General features: G+C 37.6%; 1 protein-coding gene across 2 annotated transcripts in view; it reads left to right on the top strand.

Moving 5' to 3' along the window:
* Positions 1–1,306: 1,306 nt before the first annotated feature.
* Positions 1,307–19,972, top strand: part of SLC9B2 (solute carrier family 9 member B2) — a 45,975-nt gene continuing 27,309 nt past the window's right edge. For both annotated transcript variants that reach the window (XM_008707230.2, XM_040625418.1), the window contains exons 1-7: positions 1,307–1,383; positions 5,218–5,352; positions 6,032–6,212; positions 11,124–11,294; positions 15,135–15,277; positions 16,154–16,281; positions 17,474–17,649. In XM_008707230.2, the coding sequence (XP_008705452.1) occupies positions 5,263–5,352; positions 6,032–6,212; positions 11,124–11,294; positions 15,135–15,277; positions 16,154–16,281; positions 17,474–17,649 (889 nt within the window). In that variant the 5' untranslated portion in view covers positions 1,307–1,383; positions 5,218–5,262. The remainder of the gene's footprint in view (positions 1,384–5,217; positions 5,353–6,031; positions 6,213–11,123; positions 11,295–15,134; positions 15,278–16,153; positions 16,282–17,473; positions 17,650–19,972) is intronic.

The following is a 19,972-nucleotide window of genomic DNA, read 5'->3' on the forward strand; positions in this document are numbered from 1 at the left end:
GGATTAGTAAATTTTTTTTTGTTTATAATAAACTGTAACAGTCATAACAATGGGAGAGAGTAAAGCTGAAGATAATACAAGCTAGAAAATAAAAATATTTTCTTATAGGATGTTTTTTCAAACTTCTTATGGAATGTGTTTTCAAACTTAGAATTAATTATGGTTACATATGAGTGGGATTTTAAACAAAATATTACAGCAAAAAATATAAAAATATAATGCAGTGATTTGGTAGAAACGACATGAAATCAAAGATATAGATTAAAGAATTCTCTCATTTCACAAATTTTTACAGTTTTACTATGAGACTTGGCTGATACTGGCTGTGTTAATTGAAAATAGTTTTTTAGCTTCTCCACACTTTAGTTTTCTCATGTGAATATTACAGAGATTGAACCACGTAATTTCTTTTTTTTTGTTTTAAAGATTTTATTTATTTATTCGACAGAGATAGAGACAGCCAGCGAGAGAGGGAACACAAGCAGGGGGAGTGGGAGAGGAAGAAGCAGGCTCATAGCAGAAGAGCCTGATGTGGGGCTCGATCCCATAACGCCGGGATCACGCCCTGAGCCGAAGGCAGACGCTTAACCGCTGTGCCACCCAGGCACCCCTGAACCATGTAATTTCTAAAGGCTTTTCCAACATTTATTATTCCGTGAAACTGTGATTCTTAGTTACTAATTCTTAAATACTAAATGCTAATCTTAAAAACCATCCAGTTTCTCCATATTTCCCCACTTTTTAATTTTTCCATTCAAGACACCCAAGCATCTCAGTTTAACAGCTTTCTTGAAGCTTCACTGCGGTGAAAGATTTGAAAAGACTTTCATAAACACAATGAAAAAACAATTGTCTCATTTAAATAGCATTGTTGAAAATGAAGCATTTCATTTAAATCAACCTTCTGGATAACTAACACCTATTTTATTGAATACCACATTTTTTTTTTTAAAGATTTTATTTATTTATTTATTCGACAGAGATAGAGACAGCCAGCGAGAGAGGGAACACAAGCAGGGGGAGTGGGAGAGGAAGAAGCAGGCTCATAGTGGAAGAGCCTGATGTGGGGCTCGATCCCGGATCGCCGGGATCACGCCCTGAGCCGAAGGCAGATGCTTAACCGCTGTGCCACCCAGGCGCCCCTGAATACCACATTTTTTTAAAACATTCTGTTTACATTTCTAAGCCTTTCTATATACTTTAATGACTCTTAAAACAGAAAATATTAGCATATCTTTTTTTTTTCTTTTCATTTTCTTAAAGATGTAAAATCACCTCCCTAAACATCTGTTATCATACAGGGATCCTTCAGGGCAATTCATGAATGAAGGTTCTTACTGAGGATTCATTTGGTGGCAAGTGACAGAAATCCAACTCAGACTGGTAAGGAATTTATTTGGCTTACCTATAACTGCAAAGGAGCTGCTTCCAGGTATATCAACAATGTGGTTATTAATTTGAGGCTGTCCCTTTCTCGTCTTCCATATTAAACATCTGCTTTGCTCTGTGGTCACTTCATCCTTTGGAAGGCTTTTCTGTAGGTCGCAAGGATTGTTAATGGTGAATCTGAGCTTAGCAATCCCAAAAGAAAGAAAGCTCTTTCTCAATGGTTGCAGCGAATACCTTAAAGCTGACTCTCATTGGTCAGGTATGGATCACATGCTCATGCCTGAAACAATCAATGTGACTGGGAAAGAAGTTCCCTCATTGGCCAGGCCTGTCCTCATCTCCAGAGCATTGGTAGAGCATGGGGATTGGGAAGGTGAGGAGGACATGAATCTCACATGAACTACATGGATGGAGAACAGAGGAGATGTGGATTAGACAAAAGAAAATTAGTATGCTGGTACCAAAAAAGTCAGAGAAAGATGCTTGGTGGGCCAAAACTGCAAATATGGGAAAGATATTTATCCCCACATTTTATAGCCTTAAATTTCTATCTTTCCATCTCCTTCCTCTCAGCTATCACTCATGCTGCTCTCAATTTCCCTCTATCACAATCTCTTCCTACATTTTTAACTTACAACATCTTATCTTCTGAGGGTTTGGAAACCAGATGAGCAGTCATTTGAATTGTTTTCAAAGTAAGAGTTAGTGGGCTCTGAGTGAGTACTTGAGAGCTTCTCTATAAGTAAGGAGTATAAACTTTCTGCTTTTTAATGGATTTCATGACATATCTTAGACTCCTTAAAAGGTCATTTTTGCATATTTTCTGATTTCTTTGCCAAAACTGTCTTCTTGGTAGGGGATACACTATTGTCATTTCAAGACTCAATGACTATGAACAGTAAGTGTCATGAATGTGGTTTAAACCTTTAAAATAAAGGTTACATTTTTTTCATTTTCCTAAACTTAAGTGGGTTTCTAAAGTGAGACAGGTGATACAAGTGTTCTTTTAAGAATGGAAATATAGCAGAGAATGAACAGTCGGAACTGTCCAGTTGTAAATTGTTTTCCTGAGTTTACTAAATATTTTACCTTTTCTCTCTGCAGTAACTCTCTGATCTCAAATAAGTACTTTGGCATCCATGGTGGAGATTATTGGAGAACAGGGAATTTTTTTGGAATGCAAAAATCTATATAAATTTTCACAAATAGCATATACTGGGCAACATACCAAATTTTGATTGTTTACATTAAAAGAGACTAGAATAACTAATAAAATAAATTCTCAAGGCTTCATTTAAGCCAATAGTTTATTAGAAATAATCATTTATACTTGTTGGCTATTTAAAAATTTCTTCATAAATGGCAGAATTGGCTCATTTTGAAAATTGGATAAAGGAGGTGATCCTAGTGACACTGCCCAAGAGTTTCTATATAATTCTGGTAATGAGACAGGTGAAATGACAATGATGAGTGTTACATCCACCTTATCAAGAGGTCAGCCTTGAAAGAAAGAGGTAAAAGGCATCATCAAAGAAAATCAATGGGATTAAGTTGTAAATTCTTCAGGATGGGGAGGGGGGCGGGATCTTGTCCTGCTTTATAAGGAAAGCAAAAAGAACCTTAGAGATTTATATTAGGGAGAAGGATGTGAGTGACTCAACCAGCACTACTGAATGTTTACTATGTGCATGGTTGGAACTACTCTTATCTCCATTTTATAGGTAAGGAATTAGTTACAAGGAGGCTAAGAACTTTTGTATGTGTGGAACTAGACTACAGACGCAGCTTTGTTCAACTCCAGACCCAGCAGACATCATCACTTACTATATGAGAGGGTCATTCTCTACACAGGGTGAAGGCCAAGTGCCATGGTTTGGGATATGACATCCTAATCCTCCAGCCTCATTTCCCATTGCTCTCAGCCTCCCACCCCATGCTCTAGCAAAATTTCCCCTTATTATCCCACTGGCATCCATACCTCCATACATTTAAGAGAAGAGCTCTCTGAACCCAACATTTTTCCTGTCAAAATGCCATTCTTTCTCATCATGAGTCTAAATTTTGGAATGAGTTTATAAATTTTAAAAATCATATCTACATATATACACACATATATCATTATATGTACATGAATTTGTTATATATAATACATAATGAAAACCAAACTGAAGGTGTTTTGAGATGCCACTGTGGCCAACATTGAATTTTATAAGGAAGAAAAATAGCGGTGGTGGTGATAATGATGGTGGTAATAATGGAAAGGATATAATTTTCTTTGGAATATTAAATGCAAACATCTTGGCACTTTGTTAAACAGAAAATGATTCCTTGAGGCTAGGGTCCTGTCTAATTAATCCTTGTGTTTATGGCCTAGTATAGTGTGTGGCACATATTAGGTATGCAAATGTGTTGAATTAGATTATCCCTTCTCCCACATAATTTTCTCTTTGCTCCTACCAGGGTTTATAGTTCATACCTCCATTAAAATATCATCATACTTGTTGCATTAGGAGTAAGTTTGATTACTAGTAAAAAGAACTCTTGACTAACAGTCGTTTCAACTATTACTTCAAAGCTTGGCATCCAAGATTGATGGAGCAATCAAGGATATGATCAAGGAACCAGCTCCTCCTATCTTACTTATCCCCCTTAGTGTAGGGCTTTTTATTCTCATGGTTGAGAAATGGCCACTGACCTTCCAGATGGTATATCTACATTCTAGGGAGGAGAAAGAGCAATGTTAGAGGACAAAGAGTAAACAGTATGATCCTCAAAAAGCCTTGCCTTATTGTCTGGGAATGAAAGCCCTCCCCAGGGACTCTCACTTATATCTCATTGCACAGAACTGTGACACATGGCCACCTAGAGCTGCCAAAATGAATAAGAAATGGAGTTTTTGGCTTTTTAGCCTCTAGCGTGGGAAGCCAAGGGCAAAGAGATAGAAGTAGTTATTTATGGAGTCAGCCTATAGGTCTGTCCTACAGGTTTTTTTGCTGCTTTATGTAAGTTTATTTTTCCTGGAATATTGTGAGCCTATAGAGAACAAAAAATATGTTTTAATAATCTTCAAATTACCCACAATGACTCTCAAGAAAGGAGGTGTCTGAGACATTGTGGCTATTCAATCAATGTTGTATTATTTTCACTTTAATTTAGAAATATGAACCAGGCAGGAATTAGTGATTCCAGTGTCTCTGAAAATGATGGAATCCATTAATTTCTTTTCGGTGACTCATTTCAACATTGAAAATTTGCCTGGAGCTTTCCTGTTTCACCAAGTTGGCCCATTAGAGAGAACAATTTAATAGAAATATTGCTTGGAATATTTGAAGAATGACTCAGAAACCAGGGTGGGAAACAAATCATAAAAAAATATTAACAAGTCCTTTTTCAAGACAGATAAAGGTAAATAAGAATTAATATAATATATTGTAATCAAAGAAAAGGTTAGCAATTGAAAATTAAGAATAGGGACTCCTGGGTGGCCCAGTCAGTTGAACGTCTGCCTTCGGCTCAGGTCATGAACCCAGGGTCCTGGGCGAGTCCCATATCCAGCAGAGAGCCTGCTTCGCCCTCTGCCTGCTGCTCCCCCTGCTTGTGCTTTCTCTCTCTCTCTCTCTCTGACAGATAAATAAATAAAAATTTTTAAAAAAGGAAGTGAAAAAAAGAAAGTTAAGAATAGCCCAATTTAAAGTGTTTTAGACATTCAGAGTTCTAAGGGAAAATATAAGTGCAATTCATTCATTTAAATTGCTCAAATTGCTGCTTAATTCATTCATGTAAATCTCCAACTTGTTCTATATCTATACTATTTCTCCTTCAAAACAGATCCCATTCCTCTTCCCTGTGTCATCTTATTTCTAATTATAAATCATGGGGGATGAAGATAAAGTAATTGAACGTGAAGATTTGGAACCATCTGCAGGAATGGATCACACAGCTTCTACATATCAAGATACACAGGTAAAGCTATGATCAAATGTAGAACATTCTAACCATTTCCTTAAGGAAGGGACACCATATTTCCGATGTATGATACCATTGTGTTCTCTTCATTCTCCATCTCTCAGTTAACAATTCTCCCCATTCTTAATCCCCCAAATCGTAGAGTAGTTGTGACTACCAGTTTTCCTGGCAGTCAGTAGTGGCTAGTGACTCATAGGAGGCTGGACAAATAGAGAGCCTGCGAAATGCTTTGTGTTCCCAGCCTAACCCTGGAATGGTTCTGGTTTCTCCCCTCTCTCTTTATTGCTTAATTCAAGTAGATGAATGAATTTGAATTTGTTTTCACCACAGATAGTTCTCTTTTTCTGGACCACTTTGATATATTTACCAACTATTGCCTTGAATAATATCTTAAATAGGCTAATTTTAAACCCAGTACTACAAAACAAAATGGAGTACTATGTGACTCAAGCATTTACAATGTTACCAATAGGGACTCAGTGGTAAATACTCCTAACATGGTTCTTGTTTCCAAGCATTTACTCATTAGCTATTAATATAGCTGTGCATTTCCACTATAAAATGTTAGCCTTGATTCTAGCAATGGAAATTTGATCTGTGATGTGATGGCTCAGTAACTATAAAAATGTACAGCAAATACACAGTTTTAAGGATTCTTAAATTGCTTTAAATACAGGAGGAAACAGTCATGAGCTCCAAAGCAACAGATGCCAAAGAACCAACAGAAGGAAGTAACCTCCTGAATAGCAGTGAAAGAAAGCTACAAAAAATACCAGCTGAATCAAATAATTTGCAAAGACTAAGACGAACATTTTCTTGTCCTCCACATGGTTTACTGGATAGAGGAATAACAAATGGTATGTAAATGGTAAAAATTAATTCAGAAAGAGAGGGTAAAAGATAAAATTGTTATAATGAGAGATTCCAAAATAATATGGTTTAAAGGACAGAAAGAAGTTTACTTCCCTTACACATAAAAACTACTGGGTCAACAATTCACTTGGTAGTGAATTCTGCTCTTCAAGTCATGGAGGGGCCCAATCTGACAGGTTCCACCATCTTCAACACAAGGCTTCCCACGGTGTTGGGAAGTTTCTTTTCCAGCTAGCAGGAAGAGGAAAAGAGCAGAGATCAAGGACATTTTCCTTTTTTGTATCTCAGTAATGTCACAGGATTACATTAGGAATCCAATGAGAAAAATGACTAGAAATCACTTGTAGATAGAAAAGCACTGCACGAATATTGGTTTTAATTATTAATAAATAATGCAACTAAATGTTTGAACAAACACAGCTCAATTCATACTTTTAAATGAATCCATCATTTTATAAGTAAGGCTCCTGGTTTCCAATTCAACTTATCCCAGTACAACTACAATTACCTAAAATATTTGGGGGATTTTTCTTTGGGAGGTTACCTCAACACTAATTCAAATATTGTCTTTGTGGAATGGATTTGGTTTTTGGAGGCAGCCAAACATAATTATAATATCAGTTTGGTGAACAGATGGGTGTTCAGTTTCAGTAATGCTGTTGTTTGTTCAAAAAGGAAATGTGTGTGTGTGTGTGTGTGTGTGTGTGTGAGTGTATTAATTTTGTACATTGGAGGATATGTAGTTTAGCAGGGAAAAGGAGAAGGCGTTTGAAAATTGTCTATAAAGGCAAATTTAAAGACAATTTCAAAAATTATGTTGAGGAATGGCACCACTGGAGCATATATATAGCTTCCCAAATAAATCCGTTGAAGAATATAACACATTTGATCTAAAAGCTGTGTTTACTAAAAAATCAGACTCACTTCTTTATTGTTATACTTCGTTTATGAGCTCTGAAAGACATTTTCGCCATTCTCAGCTGGGACAATGGAAGCCAAGTGTAATATGTTATGTTCTAGGCTCCACATATGTTTTTAATGAAATTAGGTAAGTTCCAAAATATATACCAGTTGATAAGGCAACAGATAATTTAATACCTATTCTGTCCTTTTTATTGTTTTTTTTTTAAACTTTCACCATTCAAATCATGACACATATCTAGTGAAAATGTTTATAGTAAAAACAGATAGGGATTGCGTTAAGGAAAGGGTATAAATGAATGACGTGATTTGAAGACTCATTTTTTTTTAATTCTATGATCATTGTCTATAAAGCTGCCTGAGAAATGGGAAGTCATGATATATAAACACATCTCCACTTGTTTTCGTGTGCCTCTGTTTCTGAGACTTACAAGACTGCTCTTTTTTCCCTGTACTCCTTCCTGTGTCCCATCAGTGTACTAAAGTATTTTTCTTAAGAAGTTGATCTTACATCTGAAAATATGATTTTTCAAAATCATAAATGAGAAGTAAATTACTAACTGAATTAAATGTGATTTAGAGAAACCTTATAAATGTACATTTACTATGTATTTAGAACTGCATTTTGAATATGAGAAAGGAAAGAAACATTAGAGGTTTAAAAGAAAAGTGGTCTTGAAGTGGAATAACTAATTCTACCTTCTGAATTTAGTACAAAACTGGTTTTATGCTATGGTAAGGTAAAATTTAGTAGCTGGCAATTCCTGCTTTCCTATTGCACCTCCCATACCACATAGAAATTTCTGTTCCTATACCCAACTGGAAAATACAGAAGGCTCTTTAGTTATTTCATTGTAATAACATCATAGCCTACAAAATCTGTAATAATTCTGTGAGGGTTAAAATATGGGACATTGGATTTGATCTCCAGCAGTATGGTAGATGAGACTCAATGAACAATCCTATCATTTATGTCAATGAAAACATCTGAAAACAATATTTTAAGTCTTTTTAAATGTACCTGCTATCTGTCAAGAAGACAGGAACTTGACAGATACCAAAAACAGTATGACTAAGAGAGATAAATAAGCACTCAAGCTGGCTTTCACTCTGGAGGCTTCTGCAAAACACCCATGAACTTGAGATTCATTTTGAGAACCGTGAGGGTATAGGAGGCTGTGCTTGAGTCTGCTCAGCTTGGGAGAAGTTTCATAGGGGACATCATCCTCCCTCACCTACATGGGGAAGCTCGAGCCCAATGTGATGGTGAATTTGAGGTCAACCTGCCCTGCAGAGGGAGCCTGCAACAAAACCGGATCTGTCTGTTCTGTAGTGTTCCTGGAGGAAGAAAGGGTCTCCTCTAAAAATGTGTCCCGGACTGTTAAGATTCTAAGCACGTGGCAGGAGCAAATTCCGATCCTATCTGAGAAAACTCACATTCACCTCCAACAATTCCCAAAGATAAAGTTTCAGGGAAGAGTTCACTGTTGCCAAAAAAACAAAACCAAACAAACAAACACAAAAATCACAACACACACAAGGAAACAGATTTCAAAAATTTGCATTATCAGAAAATAAAATAAAGTATTCTCAATATCTATGAAGTTAAAGAGGTAGGAAATAAACAAGTAACTGTTTATAAATATGAACAAAACTTTCATTATCAGAAAATAAAATAGAAGATATATTCAATATCTCTGAAGTTAAAGAGGAAGTAGGAAATATAAAACAAGTAACTCTTTATAATATGAATAGGTTTTAATAAGTACCAAATTGAACTTCTAGAAAAGAAAGACATAATACAGTAATTGAAATTTAAAACTCAGTAGATTAGGCAGCAGATTAAGTGAAAAGAAGATTGGAAGATTAATAATCTAGGAAATAGATCTGAAGAGACTACAAGGCAGTACACATGGAAAAAATATGGACAATATGAAAACTGGGGTTAGGCAAATGGAGACAGGACTGTGACTGTTTATTTAATCACAGTTCCAGCAAAAGAGAACAGGAAGAAGGGCGAAGAGGAAATATTTGAAGAAATAAAGGCAGGATGTTCCAGAATTGATGGAAAATTTAAATCCTAAGCAAACTAAAAGGAAGCCATACTGAAATTAAGCATAAGTATTGAAAATATCACACTGAAATTGCAGAAAACCAAAGAAAAAGTAGAGATCTTAAAAACAGCCAAAGAAGAAGTTTTCCCGGGCGCCTGGGTAGCGCAGTCGTTAAAGCGTCTGCCTTCGGCTCAGGGCGTGATCCTGGCGTGCCGGGATCGAGTCCCACATCGGGCTTCTCTGCTGGGAGCCTGCTTCTTCCTCTCTCACTCCCCTGCTGTGTTCCCTCTCTCGCTGGCTGTCTCTCTGTCACATAAATAAATAAAATCTTTAAAAAAAAAAAAAAAAAAAAGAAGAAGAAGTTTTCCCTAAAAGAGACTTAAAAACAATAATGACAGCCAGAAAGCCAAGGAATAGTATTTTCGAGCAGCTGGGAGAAGGTAACTCTCAGCATAGAAGTGTATACTCTGGAAAACTATCTTTTAAGAATGAGAATAAAGGTAATTCCAGATAAATAAAACTAAGAATTTACTACCCACAGATCTTCATGAGAAATATCGTGTGAGAAATATATAAACTAATAAATATATTAGTTTATATATGATGGTAAATAAGGAATTGTGTCAGTGGAATAGGAAAATTTGCATTTGTACATAATTTTTCCTGCCACGTGTGTATTTTGCATCATCAAGCAATAGCAAGTGAGTGCAAAATGCATTGAAAAATGAAAAGAGACAAAGAAAGATCAGGTATATGGTTTCTTAGAGTTGAAGATAAAACCTTACTAAAATGAGGATTTTTAAGAAGCTGAACTCCTCCAGGCAGTTAGTCGCTGGCTTAGGGGCTTCAAAGACTTTCCAACTTTCTACACCATTAAACTATCTAATGAAACCGCACGTGGATGTAGAAGAAGCCGACAGTAGAGATAAAGTAGCTGCCAACACTTTTCCCTCAGTTAAAACAACAACAAATATTTGATTGATGAGAAAACTATAATCTGGCTCAGGTGTAGATGGAACTGCTTTCTATTGAAAGCAAATGCTTTCAGGATTCTATTCTTCTTGAAGTAGTTCAGTGTGGTTCCGAAGATTTAGTCCACAAAAAAAGAGACTGTGAGATGCAAATGTCAGTGGAGATTTAACTATGCTGGTACTTTTATTAGGATTCTTACTGTTTTTGTCAGTACTTTGGTCACAAGTTCTGAGTTTTGAGTGGTCTGCCCAACCGTTTTCCTAGGAGTCTTTTCAGTGTACAATTTAGTACAACCCAGGCTTTTCAAACAAGGAAATATATTTCACATTCTAATAGAAATGCCTCTAATAAAGGAAATTTTTCAGGCAACAAAATAATTGTCCCAGATAAAAGGGTTGAGTTGCCATAAGAAATAATGATCAAAATAGAAAATAGTTGAGTATGTGGGTAATTCTAAACAAACATTGACTATAGAAAAGAAACAGCAGTGTTTAATTCGAGACGGAACTAAAAATACTGGAATGTAATTGTTCAAGTATTCTCCTGTTCCTATGAAGAGTGTAAAGATTGCCAGTGTTACTGTTTTTATTAACTAGTGAACATTTATGGTAAAATTATAAAGAAAAATAGGGGAATGGTAAAAAAAAAAAAATCAAGATAGTAGTTCCTTCTGGCAGTGTGAAAGGAGATTGGGGATGGGATTAGGAGGGGCCAAAGGTGAATCCAAAGGCATAGTAATAGCCTATTGACAGGCTGTCAATGGTAATAGCCTATTTTTTAAGATGGTTGGAAATTACCCAGTTGTTCATATTAATGATGTTTTTTTAAAATTTACACATGGTTATAAATGTTTATATGTATATTCAACATTTAAAAAATTTTTACATTGTATTAAACTCTGCATATGAGAAGTTATTGGTAGAAATTTGTTTTCTTGGTTTATTTCAGTTACCATGGTGGTTCTTCTCTGGGCTGTAGTTTGGTCGATTACTGGCATTGAATGTCTTCCTGGAGGAAACCTATTTGGAATTATAATCCTATTCTATTGTGCCATCATTGGAGGTAAACTTTTGGGGCTTATTAAGTTACCTACATTGCCTCCACTGCCTCGTCTTCTAGGTAAGTGCTAAACACTTTCCGTTTTCTTCAAGAGTAAATCGTATTTTAAAAATTGTAGTTTGGAAAGCTTTTGGAAATACATATAAAATATTTCTGTATTTGCTGTGCTGGCGCCAAAAGCCAATTGTTAAATTTTGAGTTAAACACAGCAATTTTTAAAACTTCAATTAAATTTACAATTTTAATTTAAATTTACAATTAAATAATTTGAATTAAAAACAAGACCAATAGATACTCAAAATTGATCACTTCCTAATTATTTTACTGCATTTTCCCCTTATCAATGCTCTTGAAATTATGGAATTAATATATAATGGTGTGCCACTGGCTAGCTCTTCCCAATTGCACATTCGTTGACATCACACTGGTAGTTTAACATCAACCATGGTAGAAATAACTATAAGACAGAAATCAGCAAATGCTACAAAACAGGGCTCAATATACTGTGAGTCACTCATATCATTGACAAAGGAGTGAGGGGTCATCTGCCAAACAATATCAGGTGGCCGTGTCAACGAGACCGTCGGCAGAGGAAACAGTGTCCCAGGGAAGTTGTTTTCACATTCATTTGGAGAATAAAAACATGCTTCCTCATGACCCCCAACAAAACTCCAAAAGAAACTCTTAACATATTTTTGAGCTCTTGTTAGATTATTATTTCTTTTGAACTGTGCTCATTTCAGCACTATTTGTAATGAAAAATCTGAGAAGTTCCTTAAAGTCCATTAATTGGTCCAAAATTACAGTACTTCCAAACAGTGAGATACTATTGCAATTATTTTTTAAGAAACTCATTTATGTGAAAGAAAGGGGGGTGGTGGTGCCAGGGGCAGAGGGAGAGGGAGAGAATCTCAACACACTCCCTCCTGAGCATGACGCCTGGCTCAGGGCACGATCCCACGACCCTGGAATCACAACCCGAGCCAAAACTAAGAGTCAGATGCTCAACTGACTAAGCCACCCAGGTACCCTGATTCTATTGCAACTATTAAAAAATGAGGCACACACACGTACAGAAGCATGCTTTAATCGGTATATTAACTTTCTGGAAAGGCACAGAAAACCCTTAAGAGTGAAAACCTTTGGTGCATGAAGGTTGAAGTTTGCAGTTGGGGTAGGTATGTACTTGTCACTTTATACTTGTCCGCAGTGTTTTAATTTACCATGAGCGTGGGCTATCCTTATTATTCTTTTAAAAAGAACTGTTGTAGGCTAGTTCATACTTTCAGAAAATTCTGGAAAGGCCCTAACTGCAGAATTCAGAATTTAAAAGACCTTCTAGATTAAATGGCAGTGATGAGAGATGCCTGGCAGTGATGCTTCCTGGCCTAATGGTATCTGGAGCAAGTCACAAAAGCTATGCTTGTAATTAGCCACTATTCCCATAGCTTACATACAGAACATTGCAACATTAGCAAAGTTGTTTAATCATTTCATTTGTAGCGCTTGTAAGGACATGCTGAAAAGAGGATACTGCTGGGGAAGGACAGAGGCTGGAAGCCTCACAGTGTCTGACGGAGAAGTATTTCCTGTTGTGGGGGCATGTGGTATCAGCGAGGGCACGATTCTCTCACAAACTCCTCAACTCCCTCAGTCCCTGTCAACTACCTACACTTCCCAGATTGTGTCACACTTCATCTTCACACCTTGGAAGAAGCTATTAACCCATCCAGAAACTTCTCAACTCCCCAGCCCCTTCTTCCCTTCTTTGAGTCCCTGACTCACTCCTCCAGTCTGAGCTCATACAATACTTCCTTATGCTTCCATAACATTAAGGTTGTCAGTTTAACTTGCTCCCCTAGAGGCCGAAAGCTTGTCGATGTGAAGTACCAAGTTTTTATTCACTGTTATATTTCTAATACCTACTATAGTGTCTAAAATACCGAAGGCAGGGCACCTGGGTGCCTCGGTCGGTTAAGCGTCTGCCTTCAGCTCAGGTCATGATCCCGGGTCCTGGTATTCAGCCCCACAAAGCAGGGATCCTGCTTCTCCCTCTCCCTCTGCCCGTCCATCTTGCTCATGCTCTCTCGCTCTCTCTCTCTCAAATAAATAAACAAAATCTTTTTAAAAATTTAGAAAATAAAAATAAAATACTGAAAGCATTTGGTTAATGTTGAATGGCTGAATAAAAGGAGAGTCAGCAGCTGATGTGACAGAGCAAAGTCTATTTCATCATAACTCACCTATAAGCCTTTCTAAAGCAAGTTATGTATTTTGTATAAAGTTATCTGGCTTGAAGATAAAATAGAACCCATACAGGTATTTTTTGATAATTCAGGTAATCTGACATAACAAATAATTTCAGGAGCTGTTTGCTATTTGCACACAAAAGAGTGACTGAGTTGGGCATTGTATTAAAACATTTTATGGTTAGCATTTGGCCACATTTCTATCCAAATACTGCATCCTGTTATTTAGGAATTATTAATGATTCTAATCATTTTTTAAAGATTTATTTATTCATCATAGAGAAAGAGTGGGGGTGTAGGGGCAGAGGGAGAGAATCTTCAAGCTGACTCCCACTGAACGTGGAGCCTGACACGGGGCTCTATCCCACAACCCTTGAGATCATGACCTGAGCTGAAACCAAGAGCCAGATGTTCAACTGACTGAGCCACCCCAGTGCCCCTGATTCTAATCATTTTTATCTGCATATTAAAGCCTTTTTTTAAGCTCCTCTAATATATTACTTTAATTTTTTTATCAAAAGTTTAACCTTATTTCATCTAGGGACTAAGCATAAAGGATGTGGTTCCTGGGATTATAGAGTAGTCTCTTTCACACCTAACGTGCCAAAAAATACCTGTCAGAATGGCTAAAATAAACAACACAAGAAACAAGTGTTGCCGAGGATGTAGAGAAAAGGAAACTCTCTTACACTGTTGGTGGGAATGCAAACTGGTACAGCCACTCTGGAAAACAGTATGGAGGTTCTCAGAAAGCTAAAAATAGAACTACCCTACAACTCAGAAATTACACTACTAGGTATTTACCCAAAGAATACAAAAATACTAATTCGAAGAGATACATACATCCCAATGTTTATTATAGCAGTACTATCAACAATAGGCAAATTATGGAAACAGCCCAAATGTCCATAAACTGAAGAATGGATGAGGAAGATGTGATGTGTGTGTGTGTGTGTGTGTGAATAATGAAATATTATTCAGCCATAAAAAGAATGAAATCTTGCCATTTACAAAGACATGGATAGAGCTACAGAGTATTATGCAAAGTGAAGTAAGTCAGAGAAAGACAAATACCATATGATTTCACTCCTATGTGGAATTTAAGAAACATAACAGATGAACATGGGGGGAAGGCAAATCAGAAAACAGACTTTTTTATTTAAATTCAATTAATTAACTTATAATGTATTATTGGTTTCAGAGGTACGGGTCTGTGATTCATCAGTCTTATATAACACCCAGTGCTCATTACATCACATACCTTCCGCAGTGTCCATCACCCAGTTACCCCACCCCTGCACCCCTCTCCCCTTCAGCAACCTTTGGTTTGTTTCCTATGATTAAGAGTCTCTTATGGAGGAAAACAAACTCTTAACTGTAGAGAACAAACTGATGGGTACTGGACGGGAGGTGGGTGGTGGATGGGTGAAATGGGTGATGGGGATTAGGAGGGCACTTGTAATGGACACCAGGTGATGTATGGAAGTGTTGAATCACTATACCGTACACCTGTAGGTTAACTAACTGAAATTTAAATAAAAACTCTAAAAAAAGAATATTAAAGAGACATGAACTAAAAAATAAATAAAGTGCCAACAATATTTTCTGTATATGTATAGTAACTAAAGCGTTGTTGACTTCTCCATTCTAGGCATGCTGCTTGCTGGCTTTCTTCTCAGAAATATCCCTGTCATCAGTGATAACATACAGATCAAGCACAAATGGTCTTCCGCTTTGAGAAGCATAGCGCTGTCTGTCATATTGGTCCGCGCGGGCCTCGGACTTGACTCAAAGGTATGAAGTGTAAATTTCTCACTGTGGACCAGCAATTGTATTCCTCCAATACTGCAACTATTGGGAATCACTGAGCTTTCGACACTTTGTGTGATGGTCTCAAGAAGAGAATGAAGTTTATTTCATACAGGACTGACTATTCCCAGAACATGCCCCGCATTCTTTCTTAGAGTGAGGTGGAATTAGGGGACAGCACTAAGAATAAAGGCTCTGCTTTTCTCTGACAGAGATATAGGTCATCCTTGTAAATAATGGTCATAAGAGAAAATATTTCATTTTTGGTGTGCAAAGTCTTATGCAGGTGTTTAAGGCTAACTACACCAGCTCAAGAAACTGATGCTAGGATGAGTCTCAAGTATGCTTGCTTTAACTAGTATGCTTTAACAAGTATGCTTGCAATTACTAATGTACGTTTTTGAATGAGGGAATGAATGTTCTTGGGGATGAAGATTTTCACCCTGGCCTCTTTATGGGGCCACAAATTATTTTTAAAAAGCTAATGCTGAGAGTGTTCAATCTCAGTTTGGGGATTATTGAGTACAGACTCTAGAACACCCTGCCTGAGTTCAAACCTAGCTGCATAACTTACCAATTTCATGATCTTGGGCAAACAACTTTAGCTTGTGCCTTTTTAGATGAGGACATCTAAAAATAATGGGGATAATAATATCACCTATATTATAAGGTTGCTATGAGGACTAAATAAGCTATCTCCAAAACACTTAGAGCACTGAAATGTTTGTTAAATAAAACTCATTACCTAGAAAATTCATGATAATCCAGACATGGTCTGAATATTGAAGAAAAAGTATTTAATGTCATAATCTCTTCCTGTCTTTATAGGATTATTTTAGTATCTCTATTTGTATATTTCAGGCCCTGAAGAAGTTGAAGGGTGTTTGTGTAAGATTATCCATGGGTCCTTGTCTGGTGGAGGCGTGCACGTCTGCTCTTCTTGCCCACTTCCTAATGGGTTTACCATGGCAATGGGGATTTATACTGGGGTAATGATTTTTCTTTGTCATATGAAAATAATGCAGGGATGTTGAAGTCATTCTCTGATTCCATGCAAGAGAAGGCATAACAGATCTTCTTAAGGATATCAGAATTACAACATAGATATTCCAGCATCATCTAAATATTATAGCTTAAAAAATATACTATATATAGTATATGTCTAACTTCTACAGCGATTATGATTTAAACTACTGAAAAAGTAATGGTCTTTTACCTACACCTGATTCCATGCTTGTGAGAGAAATGCCATAGCTCACCTCAAAGTCTGTGCAAAGGGTAATAAATGCATCAACAGTAATCAACCCCTAATGCTGTTTTTCTCCTTCTGACACCAGATAATTATGATCAGGTGGTTCTGCTATCTCTTCCCCCCGCTGCCAGTTCTTCGAATAGTTAAGAGCCATGAGAAGTAAATAAATGTGAAAGTACTTAGTAAGACCTTAGTCCTAATAAGTAGGCAAGAAGCAAGAAATTCTTACTTCTCGTGGTTGAGACTGTGGAGCTGTACTGCCTGAATTCCAATCCCAGGCCCATGACCGTCTAGTATGTGACCTTTGGCAAGTTTATGAATCTCTCTGCATCTCAAACTCCTGATTTGCAGAATGAAGGTAGTGATTGTAGCCACCTTCTAGGACTGTTGTGAGGATTATGTGAGTTAATATATGTAAAGGACTTAAAATAGTGTTTGGCACCCAGTAAGCACCAGGTAACATTTTCTGCGGTTACAATCGCTGTCACTGGTCACTGCCGTTATGGCCTTCTCCTAATCTGTTGTCTGTTTTACATACCAAGTCCCGACAGAAGGGCTAACATCAGTCAGTTCCAATTGAAAAAGTCCACGCCGTGTTTTTCAACCCTCATACCATGAATGTGTTGATTTTGTTTGTTGGTTTTTAAGGCAGATTCCTGGAACTTAACGCCATGAGGCCTTCTGTAGCACCCATACTTACATATTTTCGGGCAACCTAAGTAGTTCCAGTACAGGTTGTCTGTTGCCACACTTGGAAAAGTGCTTGTAGAACTTGTGTGTGTGTGTTTCTGGTTTAGTGCTTCACTGCCATTTGAAAGAAGTGGATGTCTAAAGCGTAAGCTCTAAAAGAGTAGAGTTTACTAGACTTACCACAACAATAATAATAATGAGTAAGCTGCTATCAACTGTTGAAAGTGCTGCCTACTTAGTTTTGTTTTAGGTGCTGTATCTCCAGCCGTCGTGGTGCCCTCAATGCTCCTTTTGCAGGAAGGAGGCTATGGGGTTGAAAAAGGCATCCCGACCTTACTCATGGCTGCTGGCAGCTTCGATGACATTCTGGCTATCACTGGCTTCAACACATGCTTGGGCATGGCCTTTTCCACAGGTAAACTGGTCAGTTCACAATGAGCTCTTCTCTTGTGCCCTAAAGACATAGATTGTGATGTTACAAGCGAGGCATACTTGCTTGATAATTGAATAAGGCAGACTGAAATAGAGAAAGCAGCTCCAAGAGTTAGTTCTATACCTAAGGAGGGACCGGTAGCTTCCTATATTCCTCCCTTCACCCCCTGGATATGGACCGTTCCAGTGGTCTGGTAAGTACGTTAGTGGGGGATCCCAGAGGAGCAAAGTTTAAGGAAGGATTCGAATAGCTTTTGCATGGAGCCTTCTGGGAAAGTTAAGTCTTGCAGACTTTACACATAGATGAGTAGGTTTTTCAAAGAGCACAAAAGACTAGAGAGCCGTCCAAGCGGAAGGAACAGCATTCTTCTAAAACAGGAATGGTTTCTGCTTTCTTCTCTTTAACATTTTATAGACAATAACCACAATGATTTTAATGGCTATCTTATTAGTACTTACTAAGTGTCTGATATGGATGTTATTTTGTGTTAAGTAGTAATAAAAGAAGGGCGTAAGGCACTTTTGTCTCACTATTATCAACACTTTTTTTTTTTTTTAAGATTATTATGTATTTATTCGACAGAGATAGAGACAGCCAGCGAGAGAGGGAACACAAGCAGGGGGAGTGGGAGAGGAAGAAGCAGGCTCATAGCGGAGGAGCCTGATGTGGGGCTCGATCCCATAACGCCAGGATCACGCCCTGAGCCGAAGGCAGACGCTTAACCGCTGTGCCACCCAGGCGCCCCTATCAACACTTTTACTCTCCTTTGGTACAGCACAAGTTTCTTTTTAATCCATGTCCAAGATTGAGAGATAAGATTTGCAATTCCATATTATTGACAAAATGTAATTGTAGCCTAAATTTAGCTTCCAATTATTGTGGGAACACATCCTCTTGGAAAGTCATGTGTCCTCAGTCTCTGTAACCCTGTAGCTGTCTTCCCATTTTACAATTTATGCTGATTACCTAGAACCTCACCTTTTCTCCATTGCCCTGAAGTTGCCTTACATGCAGTCACTAAATTAATCTTAGCAAAACATGGTTCTCATAGTGTTACTTTTTGGTACAAGAACCAATGAGGATTCCCTGTTACCTATTAGGTCAAATCTACACTCTTGTCTTTATTTTCATTCTACTGTACCTATCCAAACTTATGTTCTCACTGATTTCCTGGTATGCTTCTTTATTTATTTTATTTTTTTATTGCAAAATGATCCTCCTGTCGAATTAAGTAACACTTCCATCACCTCACATATTTATCTTTTGTTGTTGTTGTTGAGAACATTTAAGTTCTACTTTCTTAGTAAATTTCAATTATCCAATATAGTGTTGTCAACTGCAGTTACCATGTTAAACATTAGATCCTCAGACTTCATTCATCTTATCTTGAAAGTTTGTACCCTTTACCAGCCTCTCCCTGTTTCCTCTACCTCCTAGCCCCTGGCAGCCACTTTCCTACTCTGTGTTTGAGTTCAACTTTCTGTTTGTTTGCATCTTTAAAACAGTGGTTCTCAACCTCAGCTGCACAGTAGAATTACCTGGGGAGCTTTTTAAAAAATACTCACCTGTGGGCACTACCTCAGACCAATTAACTCGAGTTAGAGCCTTTGGGAATGGAAACCAGGCAGTAGAACAAGAGTTTGCGTTGGAACCACAAGGGAGAAGGAGAGAAATGGGGGATGTGGAGGGAGGGCTTACTGGGATTTTCATAATCTGGAGAGTATGGGCTATGAATAGTTTAAGAATTTTTCTAGTCAGGGGCGCCTGGGTGGCACAGCGGTTAAGCGTCTGCCTTCGGCTCAAGGCGTGATCCCGGCGTTCTGGGATCGAGCCCCACATCAGGCTCCTCCGCTATGAGCCTGCTTCTACCTCTCCCACTCCCCTTGCTTGTGTTCCCTCTCTCGCTGGCTGTCTCTATCTCTGTCGAATAAATAAATAAAATCTTTAAAAAAAAAAAAAAAGAATTTTTCTAGCCAACAATGCTATGTTCCCTCTGCCCTGCTCCATTAAGTGTGGTCCTTAGACGTTTTGAGTGGGAACTATCTGGAACCGCTTTAAAATGTGGATCCCAACCCCTGCCATTCTTACTGAATCAGAAATTTTAGAGGTGGGTCCAAGAAGTCTTTTTTCTCTCTTAAGCCACTTTACATACCAGAGACTAAAACTAATTAGCTGCTTTCTACACATTTATAGTAAATTATTTACTGTAATTGCTTGAGACATATGCTACTATCACAACTAGCTGCTTCTGACAGTTGCACCATTACCTAACATAGAGCTGCCCTAGCTAAATAAAATTACTACA

The sequence above is a fragment of the Ursus maritimus genome, unplaced genomic scaffold, assembly GCF_017311325.1.
Source record: "Ursus maritimus isolate PB19 unplaced genomic scaffold, ASM1731132v1 scaffold_8, whole genome shotgun sequence".
Classification (NCBI taxonomy): Eukaryota; Metazoa; Chordata; class Mammalia; order Carnivora; family Ursidae; genus Ursus; species Ursus maritimus.